Here is a 25489-nt window from a genome sequence, read left to right on the forward strand (position 1 = left end):
CGTACTTATGTAAATAATCAGGCCAACTTTATTGAAACTAGATTTGGTTTGCAGATGAATTAGTCTTGCTGTGATTATCTTTGATCAAAATGAGAGCAATTGTACAGGGAAAAACTATGTTTCAGTAATATACTTTTGTGGATATAAATTCTAGTGCTGTTAATTGTCTTCAAGATTTTGTTTTCTACCTATAAACTGGACTAGACTGAATTCTTCTAATTTACTCCAAAATTCACCTAGAACTCTTCAAACTGACATTTCCAATTTTCTCTCACTCTTCTGACTTGGAATCATTGAGAATTAAAACTGTCCTATTCCTGAACCCATGCAAGCCAAAGCTAGACAACTTGATATAAACTTCAGATAAATCACCACAGCCAGTAATGTACAGATAATCTTCATGCCCACCGCTGTGCACGCCATTCAGAAAGACCACCAGAGACATTCAAACTGCAAATCAGAAAAATCTATCAGATTGTTACTGCCTGCCCTCACTCCATCCAAAGATGCTTCAAGCTGGACATCGAGAAGTCTTGTCTGGCTGCCTTCAGAATTCAGAAACTGGGATTATAATCTGCTCCAATTATGAACCTTTGTCCCCCCCCCCCCCAAATGGCTCTTATTAAATACGTGATTGCTTGTACCATAGACCTAATATTTGGAGCCCACCTCAATCACTGTTTTTTGAAATGATACCCAACTGGGGTTTTGTTGTTGTTGTTGTTTATTTATTTATTTTTTTGAGAGAGAGAGAGAGAGAGAGAGCGAGCATGAGCAGGGGAGGGGCAGAGAGAGACAGAGACACAGAATCCAAAGCAGACTCCAGGCTCTGAGCTGTGAGCACAGAGCCCGATACAAGGCTTGAACTCATGAACTGTGAGATCATAACCTGAGGCGAAGTTGAGGCTTAACTGACTAAGCCACCCAGGCACCCCTGAAATGAGACACAACTGTTTAACTGAACTGGCCTATTCTCAAGACTAAGAGCCTGGTTCACTGAGCTGGAGTAATCAACCAGCTTAACTTCTGGACTGTGAAACTTCTTGGGGAAGTTTCAAAGGTACGAGTGAAGGGGTTCAGAACAAGTCTCCCCAAGGGCACCTGGGTGGCTCAGTCAGTTACGTGTCCAACTCTTGATTTTGGCTTAGGTCATGATCTCATGGCTCATGAATTCAAGCCCTGAGTCAGGCTCTGTGCTGACAGTACAGAGCCTGCTTAGGATTTTCTCTCTCTGCCCCTCCCCTGCTTGTGCTTTCTCTCTCAAAATAAATAAATAAACTTAAAAACAAAAAAGGACAAGTTTCCCCCAAATGTGCCACTTTGGCACGTGGACTGTTTTCGGCTGAAGGCACTTAAAACCCAGCAGACTCAAGAAAAATTTTTACCTCTCCTTAAACTACCTAAAAGAATTTAGATAGGGGGCTTGGCTCAGAAAGAGAAGTTTACCAAGCGATAACTTTTTTCCCATACGGCAGGATAAACATCTAATTACCAAATATCTTCTCTGCTTTTCTAATTGTTCTGTGAATCACCCTTCTCCTCTCTGAAGCCCTTGACCTCTATCCCATTCCTTAGCTTAAGATGGCATATAAGCCTCAATTACCAGGTTTGTCTTTGAGTTTCATGGCCTTATGGGGCTCCCATATGCAGGTAACCAACTTGTTATTCTCTTGTTAATCTGTTTTATATTGATTATTAGAACCAGCCAAAGAAACTGGAAGGGTAGAAGGAAAACTTTTTCCCTCTCAACAATCTTGGGAGATACCATGTCTTTAACATAAATAATCGGTTTCAGTGACAGAACCTTAGAAACCAGGACCATTAGATTGTGGGATATTTCTGGAGGGAGGTTTCATGTATTTATTTGTAAATTACACTATGTAAGGAGAAAGGCTGGCTGTCTGCTTAATTTTCTGTTACTATGATTTCTTCTACTTCCCACAGCGTAGTCTTTACTGATAAAAATTTTCACAATGTATATAAGGACTCTTTTTTTTTTGCCCCATGTATTTTAATCCTTTCAGGCAGCTCTGTCTCATAGAACTTTGATGATATTCGTGCTCTGTGATACATTAGCTACTAGGTACCTATGGCTATTGAGCATTTGAAATGTGGCTAGTGCAACTGAGGAACTGAATTCTTAACTTCTGTGAAAGAAAAAAAAATATTCACGAGATTTGTTGAAAATGGTGAGGTAGGAAGACTTTATTCAAAGTGAGGGGGACTATTGCAATAGGTATAGGGACTACTGCAATGGGTTATGCAGTGGTGGAGAGATTGAAATCAACTTTGAATGGGACAGCATCCAATCCAGTAGATAAACTGAGGAGCTGTACAAATCGAAAAACTTTTAGAGGCAGAGGGGGCAGGAACAAATTACTAAGCAGAAAAGGAGATTGCTTACTGCAAAGTTCCTTTCCTTCAGAGGATGGCAGCGGTCTATTAGGCAGATTACCTAACTAGTGCTGATCAGGTGACTCCTAATTGACTCATTTAAGATCCCATTTGTGAGAGAGCTAAAACAGTAATTAAGGGTAGGTTTGGTGACAGGGGGCTTAAGAAGCAACTCCATTTTAGGACTGTTGTCTTGTTTTTAACACAGAAAACAATCTACATTCTGACTAACTTAATAGGATTCTTGCTGAAGGCAGGCCAGGGTGATCAGACATCACCTGGGGGATAGTGGAAGATGAGGAACCTGATTAAATGTCCAGGGTGAACAGATATTCAGAATGGGGGATTCTGGATAAATCGAATTAGTAAGATTCTTGCTAAAATTAGACAATGAAGAGAAACACAAAGTCCAAAAGCCAAGGCCTAGTTGAAAAAGTACTCAGAGGAACCTGTATAGAATTTGGTCAAGGTGTGAGTCTTTGTCATTTCATTTAATTTTAATTAAAATTTAAACTTCAATATTAGACAGCGTAGCTAAAATTTTTCTAACCCTTCACATTTTTTATGATGATATAACAAGATACTATAAGCATTTAGAATTTACCAACAATGAATTACCTTAACCTGAAAAGAGATGATTTCCATAACCAGCATGTTTGGGCTGTAATAGAGGACTTGTCCTTTTTATAAGTAACATTAATTTTTAATCGTGTCACGTTTACTTAACCACCTGTATTCTTCCTAACCCCGGGAGAGGCTGCCTCCTCTTTTGCTATAGTGGCTTATTTGGCACAAACCCCTCAGGTATACAAGAGCTGGCATCAGGGCTGGTTTATACTCTCTGTGAGAGCTGAGAAATTTGTTTCAAAATTGGACACAGGCTGCTAAACTGACCTAGATGACGTTTAAAATAAAATGACAATATCGCATTAAAGAAAAAATTAGGAGAAAGAGAAAAAGAGAAATGGGACAGCAATAAGTAAGGAGGTCTTCCCAAGGGATTTTGTTGGCCCGCTCCATTCCTGGGAAATTCGCGGTACTGCTTCTCCTCCCCTGGGCCGGTGAGCACAAGTCCTGAGAGCGGGTCACCTTCCGCCCAACTTCCCGACAGCAGCCTCGGGGTGGTCCCCTTGGCCCCGCCCCCTCCACCTGGGCGCCCTATGGGCCACGCCTCCGCAGGGCGCCCCGCCCCGCCGCCGTCCGATTCCGGGAGGCGCGAGTCGGCGCGCTGACGTCCGACGCTCCAGGTACTTTCCCCGCGGCCGGCCGGGCCCGGCGTGGGGGCGGGGCGGGGTGCCGAGCGCGCATGCGCCGCAGCGCCAGCGTTCTCCCCGGATCGTGCGGGGCCTGAGCCTCTCCGCCGGCGCAGGCTCCGCTCGCGCCAGCTTGCTCCCGCCGCCATGTCTGCCACCGTCGAGCGGGAGTTTGAGGAGTTGGATGCTGAGAATCGCTGGCAGCAGCTGTACTTGGTGAGTCACGGGCTCGCGCAGCAGCCGCAGTCCTCCGCCGAGGACCCAGGCTCGCGCCCGCCGGTTCCCTCCCGCCTCCCCCGCCTTCTGCTCCGGGCGGAAGTGGCGGAGCGCGGGCCGCGTCAGGGGCGCGCGTGCGCCGACTGAGTCTCTGATCCCTTTGGCAAAAAATGACTTTAGATGGGGGGGGGGGGGGGTGTTTTTCGTGAGCGCAAGCGCAAAGTCGGTTCTCGAAGGCGGCTCCACAGCGGCACCTGGTGGCGGGCTAGGACGGGCTCCGCGGCCGGGGGAGGGGGGACCCCGGGAGGCTGGGGAGTACCGGTGAGACCCGTGGGCGATCCGAGAAGCTGCTGGGGGCCGTGAGGAGCCTGGCGAGGCTTGGGCTGGGGGCGCGGGCGGGCGGCGGGGAGCCGGCGGCAGCCTCGCGGTCGCTCGCACGCTCCGGTGCCAGGCTCTGCCCATGGACACCTTTTTCGCTGGCCAGGTGTTCTGTGGCCGCCTGTGGCCGGAGGCGGGCCGCGGCACCCATTTCCAAAGGCGCGGCCGGCTCTTGCCCCCGTTATTGTGGGTGACTCCGGGGCCTCTCGAAATGGCAGTGCCTAACCGTAGTGGTGGCGGAAGCTCCCGGCGAATCAGCAGTCATCGTGTTTTCAGAGAGCGCAGTGTCTTCAGCGCGTGGGTCTTCCTCCACAAACAGCTTCCAGACACGAGAATAGGGTTTGGTTGTGTTAGTTAAAAGAAAGAATAAGGATGTTCTCTTTTAAATTTTCTTTACTGAGGAATAGTTAACGTACAGTAAAATACACAGATTTTATACATGGAATTAAGCGAGTTTTCTAAATGTATATACCTGTGCAAGCCCCAAGTCAAAATAAAGAGCTTTTCCATTACCTCGAAGGTGCTGTCATGCCCTTCTTCCATCCCAAAGACTACTGTTCTGATTTCTTACCACCATACAGTAATCTTGCTTGTTGTTAAACTCATCTGAATGGAATCATGTAGTTGAATTCTTTTGTGACTAGCTAGATCAACTAGAGAACCCTTTAATTCAAATAGGATGCTTGTTCTGTACTGTTTAATTATTAGCATATTATTCCCAAGATTGAATTGAGTGGTTGGTGAGTTAAATGCTGCTGCTCCTGCTGCTCGGTTCACTCTTTTTACATTTAAAAAAAAAAAAAAAGTTTTCCTGTTAAGTTTGGATGATCCTGGGTTTTTCCCCATTTCATTTAGTTAAATGACAGTAAAAAGTGTTTCCTTGGTCATTATGATTAGAATGTAACATTTTCTTCTTGAACACACTATCAGGAAGTGTAATAAATACCCTGATTCACAGGAGTACAGAGTATGTTAGAATAGAGTACTAACTTTTAAGAATGTTGGTAAGGGCTTTACCATTTATAGAACATTTTAAATGCAAATTCTAGTAGGAATCTTTATGTGAGAGCCTGCCAGCTGTCTCTTCTCCAGTTACATTTGTTTAAATAGAAGCTCCTGTTTCCAAGTTGCTAGCAGTATATCAGAATTCAGCTTTGAGAAGAGAAAGGTGAATGCTGCAGCTTAATTCAGCTTAACATTTTGGTTAGACAGTTTGATTTGGGGGGGGATGGGGGGGTATCGTTAATATCTTTGAAAATTTAATGAAAACTGTAATCCCTCTCACCAGAAAAATGCACTTTCTTACATCCACTGAAAATTTCACATTTAGTTTCAAGGAGTTCAGGAAACCCTTCCATGGACTCATGCCAAAGAATCCTTTAGTGGGTTGTTCATTGCTTTTATTATTTTTTCCTAATGGAAGAAGAAGAGCACTCGTTTGGTCAGTAGAAATCATGCAATATACCCTCTCTCTCTGACCCTCCCCCTGTTCATGCTCTGTCTGTGTCTCAGAAATAAATAAACATTAAAAAAATTTTAAAAAAAAAGGGGGGGGCGCCTGGGTGGCTCAGTCGGTTAAGCGTCTGACTCTGACTCAGGTTGTGATCTCGTAGTCGGTGGGTTAGAGCCGCGCGTCGGGCTCCTGGGCTGACAGCTCGGAGCCTGGAGCCTGCTTCGGATTCTGTGTCTCCCTCTCTCTCTGACCCTCCCCCTGTTCATGCTCTGTCTGTCTCTGTCTCAAAAATAAATAAACATTTTAAAAAATTAAAAAAAAAAGAAATCATGCAATATACATGCTATTACAGTAAACATAGGTCACGAACCAAGAAAGTTAGTAATGGAAAGCAAGTATAGGAAGAGATTTTCCTTTGACTCTAGAATATCCATTCAGCCACACTACAAATGTATTGAGCATCAGTGGTGTGCCAGTCCCTAGCTTTGGGTCTTGGAGATTCAACAGAGAATGCAGCAGAGTTCCTTCTCTTGAGGAGCTCACATTCTAGGACTTGTTCTTTTGAGGGCCTCATTGCAATTCCCCATTTTCACTCATTTACTCATAACACATCTATTATGTGTCAGCATTAGACTGAGTCCCAGCCTCAAGGATCCACCCTGCCATAGAGTAGTAAATAGGTAAGAAGATGAAAACATAAAAAAGTAAGAAATGCAAAAGCTAGTGTTAAGCACAGGCTGCTGCCTAGTCACCCAGAGGGGTGCACCTGGGAATTCTGGTGATGCTTCCTGGAGAAGGGATGACCTTACCAAAGTCTTGAAGGACAAGTTGGCCAGGTGTAGAGAATAAAGGAGGGGAAAAGAATTAGTGCTCCAGAGAAGGAAGGAATGTGTACAAAGGCACAGATCATAAAATCCCATGAGGACTACCAACAAATTAGTAAGATCATTCTACTAGTGTGATGGATGGGGCTAACTGTAGGCAAGTAGCACAGAGAGTTAGTCTCTTGAAATAAACCTGAAGAGAAATGTTGACCTCCTGAACTAAGGCAGTGGCAGGAGGAATGAAGGAAGGGGGGATACACATTTGAAGTGGGAAGGGGATAGATGTATTTGGTCTTGAAATTGTTCAATTCAGTTTGAGATACCTGTGAGACATCAAAATGGAAGGAAATAGTTTAATATATCAATTTGGAGTTCAGGAGAGGCCTGAGCTGTAAATAGCATTTTGGAAATCATGAGCACATAGGTGGTCTTTGAGGTCCTAGATGTGGATGAGATCCTCCAGGGAAAATAGGGAGAGTTTGGAAATGCTGAAGGCCAACAACAGAAATCTTGACCACCAACAACAATTAACGGCATAGGTAAAGAAAGAGGAGCTTGCTAAAAAGTGGAGAGGAATAGCCATGGAAGTTGGGAGACAACCAATGGTGGGTGTGAAGGAAGTTGATGGTCAGGAGGGCCACATGCAGCAGATGGCACAAAGTCAAAACTGAAAGGGCCTTTTGACTTAAGGACTGGATGATCAATAGATACCTTTTCTTTTTTAATTAAAAAAGTTTTTTTTTTTAATGTTTATTCATATTTTAGAGAGAGACAGAGTGTGAGCAGGGGATGGACAGAGAGAGAGGAAGACACAGAATCTGAAGCAGGCTCCAGTCTCTGAGCTGTCAGCACAGAGCCCGGCTCGAGGCTTGAATCCATGAACCGTGAGATCATGATCTGAGCCAAAGTGGGACGCTTAACTGACTGAGCCACCCAGGAGCCCCAACAGATACCTTTAAAGAGAGCAATTTCAGTGGAGTACAGAAGTCAGATGCTGAGCATTGAGAAGAGAAGGTGGGAAGAAGTACAACCAAGCAAGTGTAGACTGTTTTTTAATTTTTTTTTTATTATTTAAAAAAAAATTTTTTTTTTTTATGTTTATTTATTTTTGAGACAGAGAGAGACACAGCATGAACGGGGGAGGGTCAGAGAGAGGGAGACACAGAATCTGAAACAGGCTCCAGGCTCTGAGCTGTCAGCACAGAGCCCGACGTGGGGCTCAAACTCACGGACCGCGAGATCATGACCTGAGCCGAAGTCGGCCGCTTAACCAACTGAGCCACCCAGGCGCCCCTAGACTGTTTTTTTAAATAAGCTCAGCTTGACCAATGGAGTGGGGAAGGTAGCTAAAATGAAGCACATTTATGTCCCTTCTCTACTGAAAACCTTCAGTGGTTTCCCATTGCTCATAATGTAAAATTCAGATCCTTCTGTGGCTTGCAAGACCACGTGGCCTGCCTGCCCATATGACTCTCTTCCCTCTTTTCCCCTGGGTTCTGTTCCTTGAAAAGTGCATGACCATTCTCCCCTGAGGGCCTTCATAATTGTAGCTGTCTTTGCCTTAGCACAACTTCTCCCCTTTTTCCCCCGCACTTTTGCTTAACTGCCTCCTACTCATCCCTGAAGTCTCACTTCCTTAGGGGGTGCCTTCCTGACCCTCCCATGCAGGATATAATCCCCTGTTACATACTCCATAGCATCACATGACTTCCCCTTTCATAGCAATGTGTTGGATGCAATGCAGCAGCAGATTATTTAGGGCACACAGATTTGCATTAAGCAAACCACTGTTAACTTGAGTAGGGAAAAGTGTTTAAGTGGGCTCTCTGCTTTGATTATCACAAGACTGGGTGATATTTGTGTTAGGTTTTTTGTTGTTTTTGTGTGTGTGGTGTTTTTTGTTTTTTGTTTTGGCAGTACTAACTGGATTAGGAAAAGAAAAGCTTTGCTGGTTTTTTTTTGTTTGTTTGTTTTTGACTTTTTAAATGTTTATTTGTTTTGAGAGAGATGGAGAGCATAAGCAGGGGAGAGGCAGAGAGAAGGAGAGAAAGAATCCCAAGCAGGCTCTGCACCATCAGCACAGAGCCTGGTGTGGAGCTTGAACTCATGAACTGCAAGATCATGAACTGAGCCGAGATCAAGTCAGCTGCTTAACCAACCGAGCCATGCAGGTGCCCCAAGAAAAGCTTTGCTCTTGAGCAAAAAGTAGATGTAACTAGAAATTGGACTTGCTTAGTGGTATGAGAATTTTTACTTTACACCTTCTTGAAAGTCTTACAGGAACAGTGAATTTATTATTTGAGTCTGAAACTCTTCAGCCCCTTACTTTTTTTCACCCAGTTTGAAAAGTTGGTTTTATAACACAGCTTTTGATAATAGGAGATTTTGTGTCAGAGCCAAACAGACTATGAATTTATCTTTTTCACTACCTCATCAGAGCTTCATGCAGGCAGTGCCAGTGCCTTGTACAGCATCAGGCACCTAGTAGGTACATGGTAAATATTGTTGAATAATGACTTCTTACCAGAGAAGGGTGACTTGATATGTTTACATGTTGGGGTGGGGGGAAGGATAAGCCTAAAGAGAGAGGTTGGAGGTTGAAAAATAGAAGGAATTACTGTTGGAGCCAGAAACCTTGGAAAGCAGGTGCTGATGGGAGTAAGAGCACACAGGTTGAAGAACTGGCCTTGAAAGGGCACAACTAGCAGTAGTGAGATTGCTAGAAAAATCTAATTTGGTCTGACTGACAAACTAATGACATTAATGTAGTCTGAGGTTAACTCTCGCTTTTTGAGAAATGTTCATGATTGCTTTTTTGCTTTTAGTCACTGCTGATTGCTGTCTGAATCAGGCTGGGGCATGAGAGGGGCAGAGAAAGAATGGAGTTTTGTGAGCTTTCAGGGAAGGGAGTACAACTGTAGGGAAATAGCAAAAAAACAAAAAATGTAAGCCATGGAATAATGTTTCTAGTAAATGGTAGCTCAGAAAGAATTTGGTTGACTAATCAGAGTTTTAGGAACCATGGAACTCTTAACTGGTCATTTTTCTTTATTAGGAATTTGTAGTTCAGGATGCCTGGGTGGCTCAGTTAAGCGTCCAACTTCAGTTCAGGTCATGATCTCAACGGTTGGTGAGTTCGAGGCCTGCATCTGGCTTTCAGCTGTTTAGCGCACAACCTGCTTTGGATCCTCTGTCTCCCTCTTTCTGCCTCTTCCCCGCTTGCGTGTGTGCACATACACTCTCTCCCCACCCCCACCCCTGCCCTAATAAATAAACATTAAAAAAAAGAAATTTGTAGTTCAAATATTGTCAGTAAGAGCAGGTTGTGGGGTTTTTTTTGTTTTTGTTTTTAATGTATTTATTGTTTGAGAGAGAGAGAGAGAGCGTGCGCGCTAGCAAGTGGGGAAGGGGCGGAGAGAGGGTCAACAGAAGATCCAAAGCAGGCTCTGCGCTGACAGCGGCTAGCTCTATGCGGAGCTCAAACCCCATGACCTGAGCCTAATGCTCAGTCTACTGAACCACCCAGGCGCCCCAAGAGCAGTTTTTTACTACTTGGGCGTCAACTACGTTTTGGAAGTAAGGTATCAAGGGAAGTCTTCTAGTATTTATAGTAGGTAGTCATAGGGTAAAAAACAAAGCCTGCTTACTCTAAAACACTTCCCTTTGCATTGTGTACTACACATTGCCCTGCAGTTGTTTAATCTTAGGGTTTGGGGTTTCACATCGTTGCATGTGCTCTTGCTGTATCAGATTCCTTGAATTTCCTTGAAAACAGCCTGTTTTCTCACACCTTGGAGTCTGCACATGTTGGATATGTTCTGTGCCTACCTTATCTATCTAGGAAACCTCTTTAAGACTAGACTGTGGTCTCTTTAGGCAAAGCTATATGTTCCTTCTCTGATTCCTGAACCCTCTATGTTCTTTTATTGGAGTATAAATCACATCGTTTTAGAATTGTCTGTTAGCTCCTTAAGGAATGCTTTGTTTTTGTTTCCCCACCATTAGCCTGTAGTTCTGAGATGTTAGATGCCCAGTAGTCACTAAACAAAATAATACTGTTTCCTTTTAAAATGTCAGCACCTTGGGGCACTAGGCTGGCTCAGTCAGTGGAGCATATGACTCTTGATCTCAGGGCTGTGAGTTGGAGCCCCACATTGTGTGTAGAGATTACTTAAAAATAAAATCTTAAAAAAAAAAAGTCAGCACCTTGGTTTATTCCAGCTCCCTCATTCACAGCTGAGGAGACACCCGTCCAACATGAGGTTATGATTTATGTAAGGTTACCATATCCAGTGGTGATACAGATGGGATCCAAATCCTGTCCTTATTTTTTTTGTTTGTTTATTTAAAAAAATTTCTTTTTTTACATTTATTTATTTTTGATAGAAAGAGACAGAGCATAAGTGGGGGAAGGGCACAGAGAGAAGGAGACACAGAATCCAAAGCAGCCTTCAGGCTCCGAGCTGTCAGCACAGAGACCGACGTGGGGCTTGAACCCACAAACCGTGAGATCATGACCTGAGCCGAAGTCAGATGCTCAACTGACTGAGCCACCCAGGCAACCCTGAATCCTGTCCTTATGATTCTCATTTCTGTGTTACCCCAATTTGTCAGTGTGACTGCTTACATTGCTTTCTCCTTAAGATCTACTTGAGATTAATGGAACAGAGGGAGTCATTTAAATTTTTCATAGCAAGGAGGGAGTGGAATGTGTTATAATAGGTGGGGTCATTTTGGGGATTGGAGGCCTTTAACACAGTATCTAGGATCCATGGATTAGACTGGAAAGTGATTTCCAAGTCCCCTGAAACTGTATGTGTGAGTGTACCTGAGTATTTCATTTCTAGGTGATTCCATAGCTTTTGTCACATTCTCACATGGATCTCTATGACAATAGGTAAGGACCACTGCTTTAAGGGAGAGCACTCTTGGGAATGGTGCCCCAATAGAGAATGTATAACTGGAAGTTATAACTAGGTTTGCCTCTGATGTATGTTCTGTAGTACTGATGCCTGTCTGCAATTGTGGAAATTCAGACAGTCACAGTTGTCCACTAGCCTTTCTAGCTTGCCTCTTTTTCAATTTTTTGATTTTAATGTTTATTCGTTTTTGAGAGACAGAGACAGAGCACAGGTAGGGGAGGGGCAGAGAGAGAGGGAGACAGAATCCACAAAGCAGGCTCCGGGCTCCGAGCTGTCAACACAGAACCCAATGTGGGGCTTGAAACCATGAACCATGAGATCATGATCTGAGCCAAAGTTAGACGCTTAACCCACCAACTGAGACACCCAGGCGCCCCTAAAAATTTTTTTTTAATGTTTATTTATTTTTGAGAGAGTGTGAGCAGAGGGGCAGAAAGAGAAGGAGACACAGAATCTGAAGCAGGCTCCAGGCTCTGAGCTGTCAGCACAGGGCCCAATGCAGGGCTTGAACTCACAAGCTGTGAGACAGATCATGAGTTGAGCTGAATGAAGTTGGATGCTTAACTGACTGAGCCACCCAGGTGCCCCACTTTTCTTTCTTTCTTTCTTTCTTTCTTTCTTTCTTTCTTTCTTTCTTTCTTTCTTTCTTTCTTTCTTTCTTTCTAAGCCACTTGTATTTCCTTTCTTTTTTTGATATGTTGGAGATCTTTACACATTGAGGAAGTTAAGCTTTTGTCATATATTGCAAATACTTTTCAACCTATCAGTTACCTTTGACTTTGTTTATGGTATTTTTCCATGTAGAAAACACTTACGTGTTTGCAAAATCAGATTTATGAGCCTTTCTAGGTTTTTGTGCCATGACTTAGAAAGACCTTGTCTATCTAAGGTAGCCATCCAATTAAATTTTTTTTTGTGGGGGAAAATATATAATAAAATGTTCATTTTAAGCCATTTTTAAGTGTACAATTCAGTGTCATCGATTCCATTTATATTGTTGTGCAACCATCACCGCTGTTTCCAAAACCCTTTCAGCACCCCAAATAGAAACTCTGTACCCATTAAGCAATAACTCCCTATTTCCCCCTCCTCCTGTTAACTTCTGCTCTACTTTCTATCTGTGAATTTGCCTATTCTAGAGACCTCATGCAAGTGAAATCACACAATGTTTTTCCTTTGTGTCTGGCATTTCACTTAGCATAATATTGTCAAGGTGGAACTATGCTGTATCCTGTTACCAACTTCATTCCTTTTTATGGCTGACTAATATCTTTTTGTATGTATATACCACATTTTGTTTCTCCATTCATCTGTTAATGGACATTTAGGGTGTTTCCACCTTTTGACTGTGAATAATGCTGCTGTGAACATGGCTGTGCAGATATCCATTGGAGTCCTTATTTTTAATTGTTTTGGATTTGGACCTAGAAGTGGAGTTGCTGGATAATATGGTAATTCTGTGCTTAGCTTTTTGAGTAACTGTGAACAGTTTTCCTTAGTGGCTGCAACATTTTACATTCCCTCTAGCAGTGTTTGAGGACTCTGATTTCTTCATATCCTCACAAACACTTGTTATTTTCCATTTTTAAAATTATAGTCATGCTAGTAGGTATGAAATGGTTTAGATTGCATTTCCGTAATGACTAAGCATGTTGACTATCTTTTAAATGTGTTTATTGACTGATTGTAAAACTTTGGAAAAATGTCTATTCAAGTCCTTCACTTTTTTTTCCCCCTAAGACTTCATTTTTTAAGAGCAGTTCTAGGTTCACAGGAAAATTGAGGGGAAGATACAGAAATGTCTCACATACTTCCTGCCCCCACACATGTATATCCTTCCCTTTATCAAAATCCCTCACCAGAGTGGTATGTTTATTATAATTGATGAGCCTACATTGATGTCTCATAATCATCCAAAGTCCATAGTTTACCTTGGGGTTCATTTTTGATGGTGTACATTCTGTGGGTTTAAACAAATGTATTTGAATCCAGCATTATGGCATCATACATAAAAAGCCTGTGCTCTCCCTATTCATTCCTACCTCCCTTTCCCAACCCCAGCAACCACATTGATTTCTTTTACTGTCTGCATAGTTTTGCCTTTTCCAAAATGTCATATGGTTGGAATCCTGTAGTAAGTAGCTTTTTCACATTGGCTTCTTTCACTTAGTAATATGCGTTTAAGGTTCCTATGTGTCTTCATGGCTTGATAGTTCATTTCTTTTTTTTTTTTTAATTTTTAAAAAATGTTTGTTTATTTTTGAGAGAGAAAGCATAAGCAGGGGAGGCACAGAGAGAGAGGGAGACACAGAATCCAAAACAGGCTCCAGGCTCTGAGCTGTCAGCACAGAGCCTGACGCAGGGCTCGAACTCACAAACTGTGAGATCATGACCTGAGCCGAAGTTGGACGCTTAACCAGTTGAGCCACCCAGGCACCCCGATAGTTCATTTCTTTTGAACACTGAATAATATTCATTTGTCTGGATGTACCATAGTTTGTTTATTCCTCACCTGCTGAGGGGCATCTTGGTTGCTTCCAGGTTTTGGCAGTTATGAATAAAGCTGCTATAAACATCAGGTTTTTGTGTATATGTAAATTTTTTACTTCTTTGGGTAAATACCAAGGAGTGCAGTTGCTGGATCATATGGTAAGAGTCTGTTTAGTTTTGTAGGCCAAAACAGCCAAACTTTTTTAGGACTGTACCCTATTGGTGGGAATGCAAACTGGTGTAGCCACTCTGGAAAACAGTGTGGAGGTTCCTCAAAAAGTTAAAAACAGAACTACCCTATGGCCCAGCAATTGCACTACTAGGTATTAATTCAAAGTATAAAAAAATACTGATTTTAAGGGGCACATGTACCCCAGTGTTTATAGCAGCACTATCAACAATAGCCAAATTATGGAAAGAGCCCAAATGTCCATTGACTCATGAATGGATAAAGAAGGTGTGTGTGTGTGTGTGTGTGTGTGTGTGTGTGTGTGTACACACACATACACAATGGAATATTACTCAGCCATCAAAAGAATGAAATTTTGCCATTTGTAATGACGTGGTTGGAACTAGAGTGTATTATGCTAAGTGAAATAAGTCTGAGAAAAATACCATATGATTTCACTCATAATGTGGTATTTAAGAAACAAAACATGAACATAAGGGAAAGGAAGGAAAAGTAAGATAAAAATAGAGGGAAATAAATCATAAGAGACTCTTAACTATAGAGAACAAACTGAGGGTCACTGGAGGGGAGGTAGATGGGGGTGGAAGGATGAGCTAGATGGGTGATGGGTGTTAAAGAGGGTGCTTGTTGTGATGACCACTGGGTGTTATATGTAAGTGATGTATCAATGAATTCTGTCCCTGAAGCCAATACTGCACTATATGTTAACTAACTTGAATTTAAATGAAATCTTGGAAGAAGAAAAAAAAAAATGGCTGTATCATTTTGTATTATCACCAACAGTGAATGAGTTACTGTGTTTTATGTCCTTGTCAGCATTTGGTGGTGTCAGTGTTCCAGATTTTGGCGATTCTAATAAGCGTCTGCCTATTTTTATGTTGTTTGTCCTCTTGTTCAATGGTAGGAGTTCTTTGTATATTGTGGTTATTAATCCCTTATCAGATATATGATATGCAAATATTTTCTCCCAATATGTGTTTCCTTTTAAGTGTATATTGTTACTTGATGTTCAAAAGCCTTTAATTTTGATGAAGTCCTATGTATTTTTTTGTCACCGTGTGCTTTTGGTATCACGATTTAAGAAACTATTACCATATCCATGATTATGAAGATTTTCAATCCCTGTGTTTTCTTCTAAGAGTTTTGTAGAGTTAGCTCTTACATTAGGTCTTTGATCTGTTTTAGTTAACTTTTGCATATGGTAATGGTCCAGTTTCATTGTTTTGCTTGTGGATATCCATTTTTCCCAGAACCATTTGTTGAGAGATTTTCCTTTCCACACTGAATGATTTTGGCCTGCTTGTTGAAAATCAAGATCTGAGGGTTTATTTCTGAATTCTATATCCTGTTCCATTGATCTCTGTGACTGACTTTGTGTTATACCACATTGATTTGATTACTATAGCTTTGCAGTAAGTTTTGTAATTGGGAAATGTGTGTCCTCCAACTTTGTTACTCTTTTTCAAGATTGTTTTGACTCTTCAGGGTCCTGTGAAATTCCATATGAATATTGGGATGACGTTTTTCATTTGTGCAAAAATTGTTGCTGGTATTTTGATAGCGATTACATTAAATTAGTGTATCACTTTGGGTCATTTTGTCATCTTAGTATTTAAATCTTCCAATCCATGAATATAGGATGTTTTTGTATTTATTTAGGTTGCCTTTAATTTCAGCTGTGTTTTGTATTTTTTAGTATACAAGTCTTTCATCTTTCTGGTTACATTTATTGCTAAGTATTTTATTTTGATTCTATTGTAAATGGGATTATTTTCTTAATTTCCTCTTTGAATTCATTGCTACTGTATAGAAATACAACTGATTTTTGCGTGTTGATTTTGTGTTTTGCAGCTTTGCTGAATTTGTTTATTAGCTCTAACAGGCTTTTTTGTGTGGGCTCTTTAGGATTTTCTACATAAAACATCATGTCATTTGTGAATAAAGATAGTTTAACAGTTTTCTTTCCAATTTGGATGCCTGTTTATTTTATTTTATTATTGCCCAGTTGCTCTGGCTAGAACTTCAGTACTGCGTTGAATAGAAGTGGTGAAAATGGGGGAGTGGGGTGGGAGGGCACCTGGCTGGCTCAGTTGCTAGAGTATGCAACTCTTGATCTGGGGGTTTATTAGTTTGAGCCCTGTGTTGGGTGTCAAAGATTACTTAAAAATAAAATATTTGAAAAATAAATTAAATTAAAAAAAAAAAAGTAATGAAAGCGGGAATCCGTGTCTTGTTTCTGACCATTTTTCCTCCTAAATAACTGCCTGCTTTTATGATACTGTTTGTTGAGTATCCTATACCTCTCTCCTTCCTCTTCCCCCCATTTGCCATCTTTGTAATTTGCGAAATTCCTATATGTGTGTATTGGGTGAATGAAGCATGAGCAAAAGCCTGTATAATCTGATCTCTCTGCACTTGTTCATCCCCATTTCTTGTATTTTCCTCTCTTAAGCACCACAGGTTTTGTGTTGCTTATACTTCTTGTAAGATACCAGTTATTCATGCTTTCATTTATGTTTTATGTACCTTCACATCTTTGTGACTTTGCACAAGCTGTTTTTTCTACTTAGACATGTCATTCCCTACTTGTTTACGTGGCATACTCCTGGTCATTGTTCAGGTTTACTCATGCACTGTGATCTTCACTCCCCCAGGTGAAAATAAATCCGCTTTCTGTGTTTATTTTATTTATTTGTGTATTCTTTTTTTAGTTTATTTTTGAGAGAGACAGAATGCAAGCAGGGGAGGGGCAGAGAGAGAGGGAGATACAGAATCTGACACGGGGCTTGAACTCATGAACCAGGAGATCATGACCTGAGCTGAAGCTGGATGCTTAATCGACTGAGCCACCCAGACAACCCTCTGTTTATTTTAAATGTGAGCATACTTTTCTTATGGTACTTATTAGACTGGCTCCTTGATAGTCTTATGAAAATTCTCAAGTTTGATTATAAAAAAAGAGAAAGTCATTAGATACAGTTGTACAAATAGCAGTAAACATTGACAGTAAGAATAGTGATAGATAATGATAAGTGGACATAATTTTCCAGGTTCTTAATCTCATTCAGTAGAGGCTTTTTGTTGTTGTTCTTATTTATCATTGAAATGACCAAAATACAGTGATAAGAAAAAAAATCTACATTATTATTTGACATGAGAGAAGGGTCCTACCCATATATTTGAGACATAGACGATTTTTTTTTCATTTTTATTGAGAAATCACTATACATTTAAGGTGTACAGCATGATGGTTTGATTTACATGTATTGCAAAATGATTACAGTAGGTTCAACTAACATCCATCTTCTTGTATAAATCCAATCAAAAGAAAAGAAAGGAAGGAGAAAATTTTCTTGTGATGAGAACTTTTAGGATTTACCGTCAACATTTCTCTGTATCACACAGCAGTGTTAGCAATAGTTACCATGTTGTATTACCTCCCTGGTACTTATTTATCTTGTTAACTGGAAGTTTGTATCTTTTGACCACCTTCCTCCAATTCCGAAACTGAGGGGTTTTGATAGTAAACAATGTAAGCATCCACAAAAACTTGGGTAAGAGCTGATGCCTACGTTTTCTTTGAAGATGAACAAATGTTAGGCATATGAAAAATTCAGCTCCTCAGAGACTCAACGGGGTGCCTGTGTGGCCCTGACTGGTTCGTGGACTCTTAGAGGTCATGATCTCAGTTTGTGAGACTGAGCCCTGTGTCAGGCTCTGCACTGAGAAGCCTGCTTGGGATTCTCTCTCCATCTCTCTCTCTCTCTCTCTCTCTCTCTCTCTCTCTCTGCCCCTCCCCTGCTTATGTGCACGAGCTCTCTTTCTCAAAATAAATTAATAGACTTAAAAAATTTAAGACTCACTAGCAAAATAGTGCAAAATACCAAGTTAGCTTGACAAAAATCTCTGCATTTGGGAAAAAGATTTTTAAACTGAATATTCTGAGAAAGCATTTAAAACACATAAAGGTCTCAAATCTTTGTGATAGGCAGTTCTGAAAGAAAGACCCTGAGGTGATACAATGACCAAAGAAATAATGGAAGAATACCTCTGAGCTGAAGAAAGCCTTGAATTTCAAGATCAAAGGGGACCAGAAAGTCTTCACCAGGAATATATTTAAAAAGCAGGAAAACCTGCATGAATTTCTGCATGCATCCTGATGACTTTTCTAAGTATTCAGGATAAAGAAAAAGCCCTGCAAGGTAGAAAAACAAGTAAGTAATCTTTAGAGAAGAACCAATGACATTTGCATCAGACAAATGCACTCTGACATTGGATGCCAGAAGATAATGGAGAAATGTCACCCAAGAGCTGAGAGAAATGGAATAGGTGTAGAAAGTAGGTTTGGGCAGTGAAGCCAAATACAATCTAGAGTTAATGCTAAATAGTTATAATTATAGTTGTAAACCTTACTTAAATGATAAGTATTTGTGAAAATAACTGCACATGTTAAAAAATATGGATCCAAAGTTCTAGCTTATTTCAAGAAGATTTGGGGGATTGAGCTGTAGGAAGAGAGAAGTGAAACCTATAGTAATTGTACTATGTATTTACCAGTAGGGATTTATTAATAGATATTTTCACGTTAGTAGAAATACATAAGTCCAAACATGCTTTTGCAAAATTTTAAGACTAATTCCTGGTAAAATAGGAATGGTGCTTTTACTTCTAAATTACTGGAAGTAAAGAGGAACAAAGAAAACGTGATTAGTACAGAAAAAAACGGGGAAAAGGAAATAAGGAAGCATAACATAGAAAACAGCTAATCGTTTCTGGGTGAAAGAATAAATCAAGACTGCCATTAAAGACTCTAGCAAATAATGAGATGACACTATTCTAAACTTAGAGGATTTGAAGTTTAGAAGTTTGGACAGTCTTTAAAGTAAGAAAAACAAAAAAGTATTAATGAGCTAAGTATTTTATTCAAGCTAGAAGAATGATAAAATGAAACAAAGCTTTAGAAGGGCAGATTGAATACACAGGAAAGGTAGAAATGAATGAGTAAGCATTTCCTCTCCCCTTCCAAATAGTTCAATTTTACCTATGATTATAGCCCTAAAACTAATGTGTCATCGACAGATATTATGTAGAGATAAAGTATAAAACACCATTCCCAAATTTATTCTGGGAATATAAAGAATTAGTAACACTATATATAGTGTTATATAGTGTTACATAGTTATATAGTGTTACTATAGTTACACTATATAGTAACACTATAGAATTCATCCTCATTGATTAAAGGACAAAAAAAAAGTGTAGTCATATTGAGATCAGTTAAAATTAAGCAACAAAAATTTTTTGAATACTTAAGAATATACTTAGGAAATGTGTTGGGTTTTACAGTTGCACCAAAAACCTTAAAATACCTAGGAATAAACCTAACCAAAGAGGTGAAGATCTATACACTGAAAACTATAGAAAGCTTATAAAAGAAATTGAAGAAGACACACACACAAAAAAGAAAAGTATTCCATGCTCTTGGATTGGAGGAACATACACTGGTAAAATGTCAATACTACCTGAAGCAATCTACGTATTCAGTGCAATCCCTATCAAAATAACACCAGCATTCTTCACAGAGCTAGAACAAACAATCCTAAAATTTGTATGGAACCAGAAAAGACCCCTAATAGCCAAAGCAATCCTGAAAAAGAAAACCAAAGCTGGAGGCATCATAATCCCGGACTTCAAGATGTATTACAAAACTGTAATCATCAAGGTAATATGGTACTGGCACAAAAACAGACACTCAGATCAATGGAACAGAATAGGGAACCCAGAAATGGGCCCGCAAACGTATGGCCAACTAATCTTTGACAAAGCAGGAAAGAATACCCAATGGAATAAAGACAGTCACTTAAGCAAGTGGTGCTCGGAAAACTGGACAGCGACATGCAGAAGAATGAACCTGGACCACTTTCTTACACCATACACAAAAATAAACTCAAAATGGATGAAAGACCTAAACGTAAGACAGGATGCCATCAAAATCCTTGAGGAGAAAGCAGACAAAAACCTCTTTGACCTCGGCTGCAGCAACTTCTTACTCAACACATCTCTGGAGGCAAGGGAAACAAAAGCAAAAATGAACTATGAAAAGCTGCACAGTGAAGGAAACAGCGAAACTAAAAGGCACCCGACATAATGGGAGAAGATATTTGCAAATGACATATCAGATAAAGGGTTAGTATCCAAAATCTGTAAAGAACTTATCAAACTCAACACCCAAAAGACAAATAATCCAGTGAAGAAATGGGCAAAAGACATGAATAGATACTTCTCCAAAGAAGACATCCAGATGGCCAACCGACACATGAAAAAATGCTCAACATCATTCATCACCAGGGAAATACAAATCAAAACCACAATGACACCACCTTACACCTGTCAGAATGGCTTACATTAACAACTCAGGCAACAACAAATGTTGGCAAGGATGTGGAGAAAGAGGATCTCTTTTGCACTGCTGGTGGGAATGCAAACTGGTGCAGCCACTCTGGAAAACATTATGGAGGTTCTTCAAAAGATTAAAAATAGAACTACCCTATGACCCAGCAATTGTACTACTAGGTATTTATCCAAGGGATACAGGTGTGCTGTTTCGAAGGGACATATGCACCCTGTTTATAGTAGCACTGTCAACAATAGCCAAAGTATGGAAAGAGCCTAAATGTCCATCGATGGATGAATGGATAAAGAAGATGTGGGATATATATATACAATGAAGTATTACTCAGAATCAGAAAGAATGAAATCTTGCCATTTGCAACTGCGTGGATGGAACCGGAGGGTATTATGCTAAGCGAAATAAGTCGGTCAGAGAAAGACAAATATCATATGAGTTCACACATATGAGGACTTTAAGACAGAGAACAGATCAACATAAGGGAAGGGAAACAAAAACAGGGAGGGGACAAAACATAAGAGACTCTTAAATATGGAGAACAGAGGGTTACTAGAGGGGTTGTGGGTGGGGGGATGGGCTAAATGGGTAAGGGGCATTAAGGAATCTACTCCTGAAATCATTGTTGTACTATATGCTAACTAATTTGGATGTAAATTAAAAAAAAAAAAGTAAAATTTAAAAAATTGTATTAAAGAAAAAAAAATGGATTCTACCAGAGCAGTAGGTAGTGTTCGCATTTAAGCTGCTGAACAGTTATTTAGTGCTATAAATAGTCCCAAGTACTATGCTAAAGATTTTTCTCTTAAAAGAATAAAGTTATTATAAGAATTGAAAAAAAAAAAAAAAAAAGAATGTGCTTTTTACCTTGTTGGCGCAGGATATCTCCTGCCCATTTCCACCCCTGACCCCTAGTGGCAAAACCAGTACCCAGGGCAGGCAGACGTGAGAAGGACACAGGTCAGCAGAGCCCTTTTTATCTGCAACCCAGCCCAGCAATTTCTGCTTGTTCTCTGGCTGGAACTGTGTCGCATGACTATTCTTACCTGTATTGGAGACTGGGAAATACAGGTTTTTAGTTGGGCTAACTGTAAGTTGGAAAGTAAAATTAGGAACTTTGAGTAAAAAAGAATGGGTATTGGGATAGGCGACTAGTATGTACCTCTGGAGCTGCTTTTTTAAGTATTGGATAGGTTCTGTGTTGAGTCGACTCTAGTCTGGCATGGTAAAAAAAAAGAAGTATTAGGGGTTCTAGTCTTCCTAAATGCACTGAAATTAAAGAAAGGTAAAGAAGAACAAATAATAACATTGGAAATGAGAGAATGGACCCTGTAAGAGTTATGTGGTTTTTTATTTTAATTAACTGAGAAAATAGAATGTATTTGTTATGAATATATTTCTTAACCCAAGAACTTGGCTGTTTTATGGTGTTTTGTAAATTAAAATTTCTTCCCTACCTCTATACTTGGGGCTCCATCTATTTAGTTGTTTTTGTGGTTTTTTTTGTAACATCAGTAATGATTTGTCACAGTGTACACAAATAAGTGTGTTTCTTTAGGCTAAAAATTGGAATCAGAAACTGACAGATAAACTTAATTGTGGAAAATAGGTTTAAATTTTTTTTAATGTTTTATTTTTGAGAGAGAGCGCGAGTGGGAGCAAGTAGGGGAGGGGCAGAGAGAGCGAGACACAGAATCTGAAGCAGGCTCCAGGCTCTGAGCTGTCATCACAGAGCCCAACATGGGACTTGAGCCCACGAAGCTAAAGATCATGACCTGAGCAAGATCATAACCGACTGAGCCACCCAGGTGCCCCCGGAAAATAGGTTTATATGTATAACACAAGCATTGAAGAAGGGCTCATGTAATGGAGGGACCCTCTGTGCCCAATAAAAAAATTTTTTTTCTTAATTGAAGAAGTTCTTGATATAATCCGGATAGCAATCCCTTATCAGATACATGATTTGCAATGATTTTTCTCCCATTCTGTGGATTGCAACAACTTTTCAATCTGATTTTAAAACTACATAGCATTAGAACTGATATTATACTAGTATTTATTAGAATTTTAGTTTATTTTAAAGTAATATATGAACTCAAGAATATATAAATATATGGTTTAAAACCCAAATGGCACAAAAAGTGCCCAATAAAAAGGAGTTAAAAGGACAGGTTACTTTGGAAAGAAAGAGGGGCAGGGTAGGGGTAAAGCCTTTAGCTATATCTGATTTATGGGGTTTTCTTTTTTTAATTATGTAAGTTTCAGGTGTACAACTTTACTGTTTGACATCTGCGTACATGACAAAGTGATTACCACCACAAGACTAGTTACCATCCATCACCATGCAGTTGGCCTCCTTCATCCATTTCACCCACCCTTAAACCCCCTTCCACATAGGTAACCTCTAGTTTGCTCTCTGTATCTGTGAGGTTTTTATTTTGTTTTGTTTTGTTTTTAGATTTTGCATGTGAGTGACTCATACAGTATTTGTCTTTCTCCTGTGACTTATTTCATTTAGCATACCTCAAGGTCTATCTATGCTGTAACAAATGGCAAGGTTTCATTCTTGTTTATGGCTGAGTAGTAGTCCATTGTTTTATTTACATATATTTCGCATCTTCTTTATCCTTTCATCTATCAATGGACGTTTAAGTTCTTTCCACATCTTGGCTATTGTAAATAATGCTGCAATGATGTGTTTTATTCCTTTTCTAAAAAGATTTGAATGAGATACTCAAAAGTGGCAATAAATGTTTAATTTCACTGATGGTAACATGAATGTGATATATATTTTTGTTTGATAGCTTTCATTATTAAAACAACTCTTTAGTTACATAAATCTGTACCCTTCCCTAGATGTTCACTTTTCCTCCCTGGAAGTTACTAATTTCTCATCTTCTTCTAGAAGTATTCAGTGTATTCTCAGGCATATATATGTTTGAGTGGAGTGCTGCCTCCCCCCATGAGAGCCTATTCTTTTGTACTTTCTTTCACTACACAGTGTATCTTTGAAATCCTGTCATATCACTGTAGCACTTGGTGTCCTTTTTCCTGATTCCCATGTATTGTGCTGCGTTGGTGCATTGTGATTTATCTCCCCAGTTCACTCCTGAAGGACACTTAACATTCTTGCTAATTTTTCACTGTTGTGTACAGTGCACATCCTTGAGTGTACATCTTCACACATACCTGTGTGGCTGTGTGATATAAAACCCTCCTAGAGGGTAAGGAGGGTGAATCAAATTTATGATCTTATTAAATCATTCTCAAACATTGTATATGTGTACGTTCTGTCAGTCATGTATGAGAATGCTTCTTCACTCTTATCTGCATAGTGTTTCGGAATTTTTTATTCTCACGAATTTGTGTCTCTACAGTTGATACAGAAGAGCTATTAACAAAACCATATGTTTTAGTATTATTTCATATTAATATTTTTTATCTTACTAACTTGCAATATGAAATTATTTGTACTTTGTAGTGTTTCAACTCTATAAAGTGTTTCAGATTATGCAAATAAATATAAGCTGAGACCTGACTGTTTAATTTTACATATAAAATTTATTACTTAATGTTTAAGAATGTTTATAATTAATGTGTGGAAATAGTTGACACTTTTTCATTTTTTCAGCTAATTACAATTATTTGTTAATGCGTTCATGGAAAAGTATTTGAAACTGAAAGGTAGTATTTCTTTTTATTTTTTTTGAAAGGTAGTATTTCTAGCCAACTTTTTTTTTTTTTTAATGTTTATTTTTTAGAGAGAGACAGAGTGCAAGTGGGGAGGGGTAGATAGAGAGGGAGACACAGAATCCTAAGCAGGCTCCAGGCTCCAAGCTGTCAGCACAGAGCCTGATGCAGGGCCTGGACCCACAGACTGCAAGATCATGACCTGAGCTGAAGTCAGATGCTCAGCCAGCTGAGCCACCCAGGCACACCTCTATCCAACTTCTTATATGAGATTGTGTAATTTTGGTACTAAAACTGAATAAATAACATGCAAATAGAAAATTAGAGGTCAGTTTAACTTAAAAACATAGGTGCTTACATTTTAAATTAAATAATGATGGTACATCCAGACAGTGGAATATTATTCTGCACTAAAGAGAAGTGAGTTATCAAGCCATGAAAAGACATAGAGGAAACTTGAGGTCATATTACTAAGTGAAAATCTGTTAATTGTAATTTAGCACATTACCAGAGTAAAGGAGAAAAGCTATATGATCACTTCCATAAATGTAGGGAACACATTGAATACAATTCAACACCCATTCATGATAAAAAAAATGTTTAGTTGACTAGAAGTTGAAGAGAACCATCTTAATTTGAAAAGGGTATATCGATCAGAAACCCAAAGCAAATGTTATGTTTAGTGGTTAAACCTTAGAGGCAGTTGTTTACAAATCAGGGGAAAAAGTATGTCTATTTGATATTGATTAGGCAGTCCTGGCCAATGAAATTAGATAAGTAAGGGAAATAAGAGGTGTGAATAAATAAGAAATATGAAATATAGGGAAGAGACAGAATGATCACTATTTGGTTATATTGAGAAATTCAGAGTCACTACAAAATAATAGAGAGCTCAGCAAGATTGCTGGATGAGAGAGAAGCATTAAAAGTCCGTAGAAACAATTGTGGGGTGTGTGTGTGTGTGTGTGTGTGGCAGATTGCATTTTCCAAAGTAGCCAAACCAACATACATTCTCTGCACACACAGTGTGACTGAGATTTCCTCCCACTGACAGGTGGCCTGTGTTTCACTACTCTTTGCATCTTAGGAGGCTCAGTGGGTGAAAATACGAACTATAAAGTTACCTGTTCTGAGGCTGGTGGCATATAAGAGGGTGTGGAACCCACAGTAAGGTCATTTGCTAAGTGACTTCAATAATTTATGCTTAATTTATAAAATTATCTGGTGCCTAACTTAAAATGCTTTTTCTCACATGTAATAGTGTGACCAAAGA

General features: G+C 39.7%; 1 protein-coding gene across 3 annotated transcripts in view; it reads left to right on the forward strand.

The window, feature by feature from the left end:
• Positions 1 to 3593: 3593 nt before the first annotated feature.
• The window catches only part of PTPN2 (protein tyrosine phosphatase non-receptor type 2), an 84683-nt gene continuing 62787 nt past the window's right edge, over positions 3594 to 25489 (forward strand). The window contains exon 1 of one of the 3 annotated variants that reach the window (XM_042961366.1): positions 3594 to 3863. In XM_042961366.1, coding sequence (XP_042817300.1) covers positions 3795 to 3863 — 69 coding nt within the window. In that variant the 5' untranslated portion in view covers positions 3594 to 3794. The remainder of the gene's footprint in view (positions 3864 to 25489) is intronic. The other 2 variants (XM_042961367.1, XM_042961368.1) reach the window with 2 other exon arrangements.

The sequence above is a fragment of the Panthera tigris genome, chromosome D3, assembly GCF_018350195.1.
Source record: "Panthera tigris isolate Pti1 chromosome D3, P.tigris_Pti1_mat1.1, whole genome shotgun sequence".
In the NCBI taxonomy this organism is placed as follows: domain Eukaryota; kingdom Metazoa; phylum Chordata; class Mammalia; order Carnivora; family Felidae; genus Panthera; species Panthera tigris.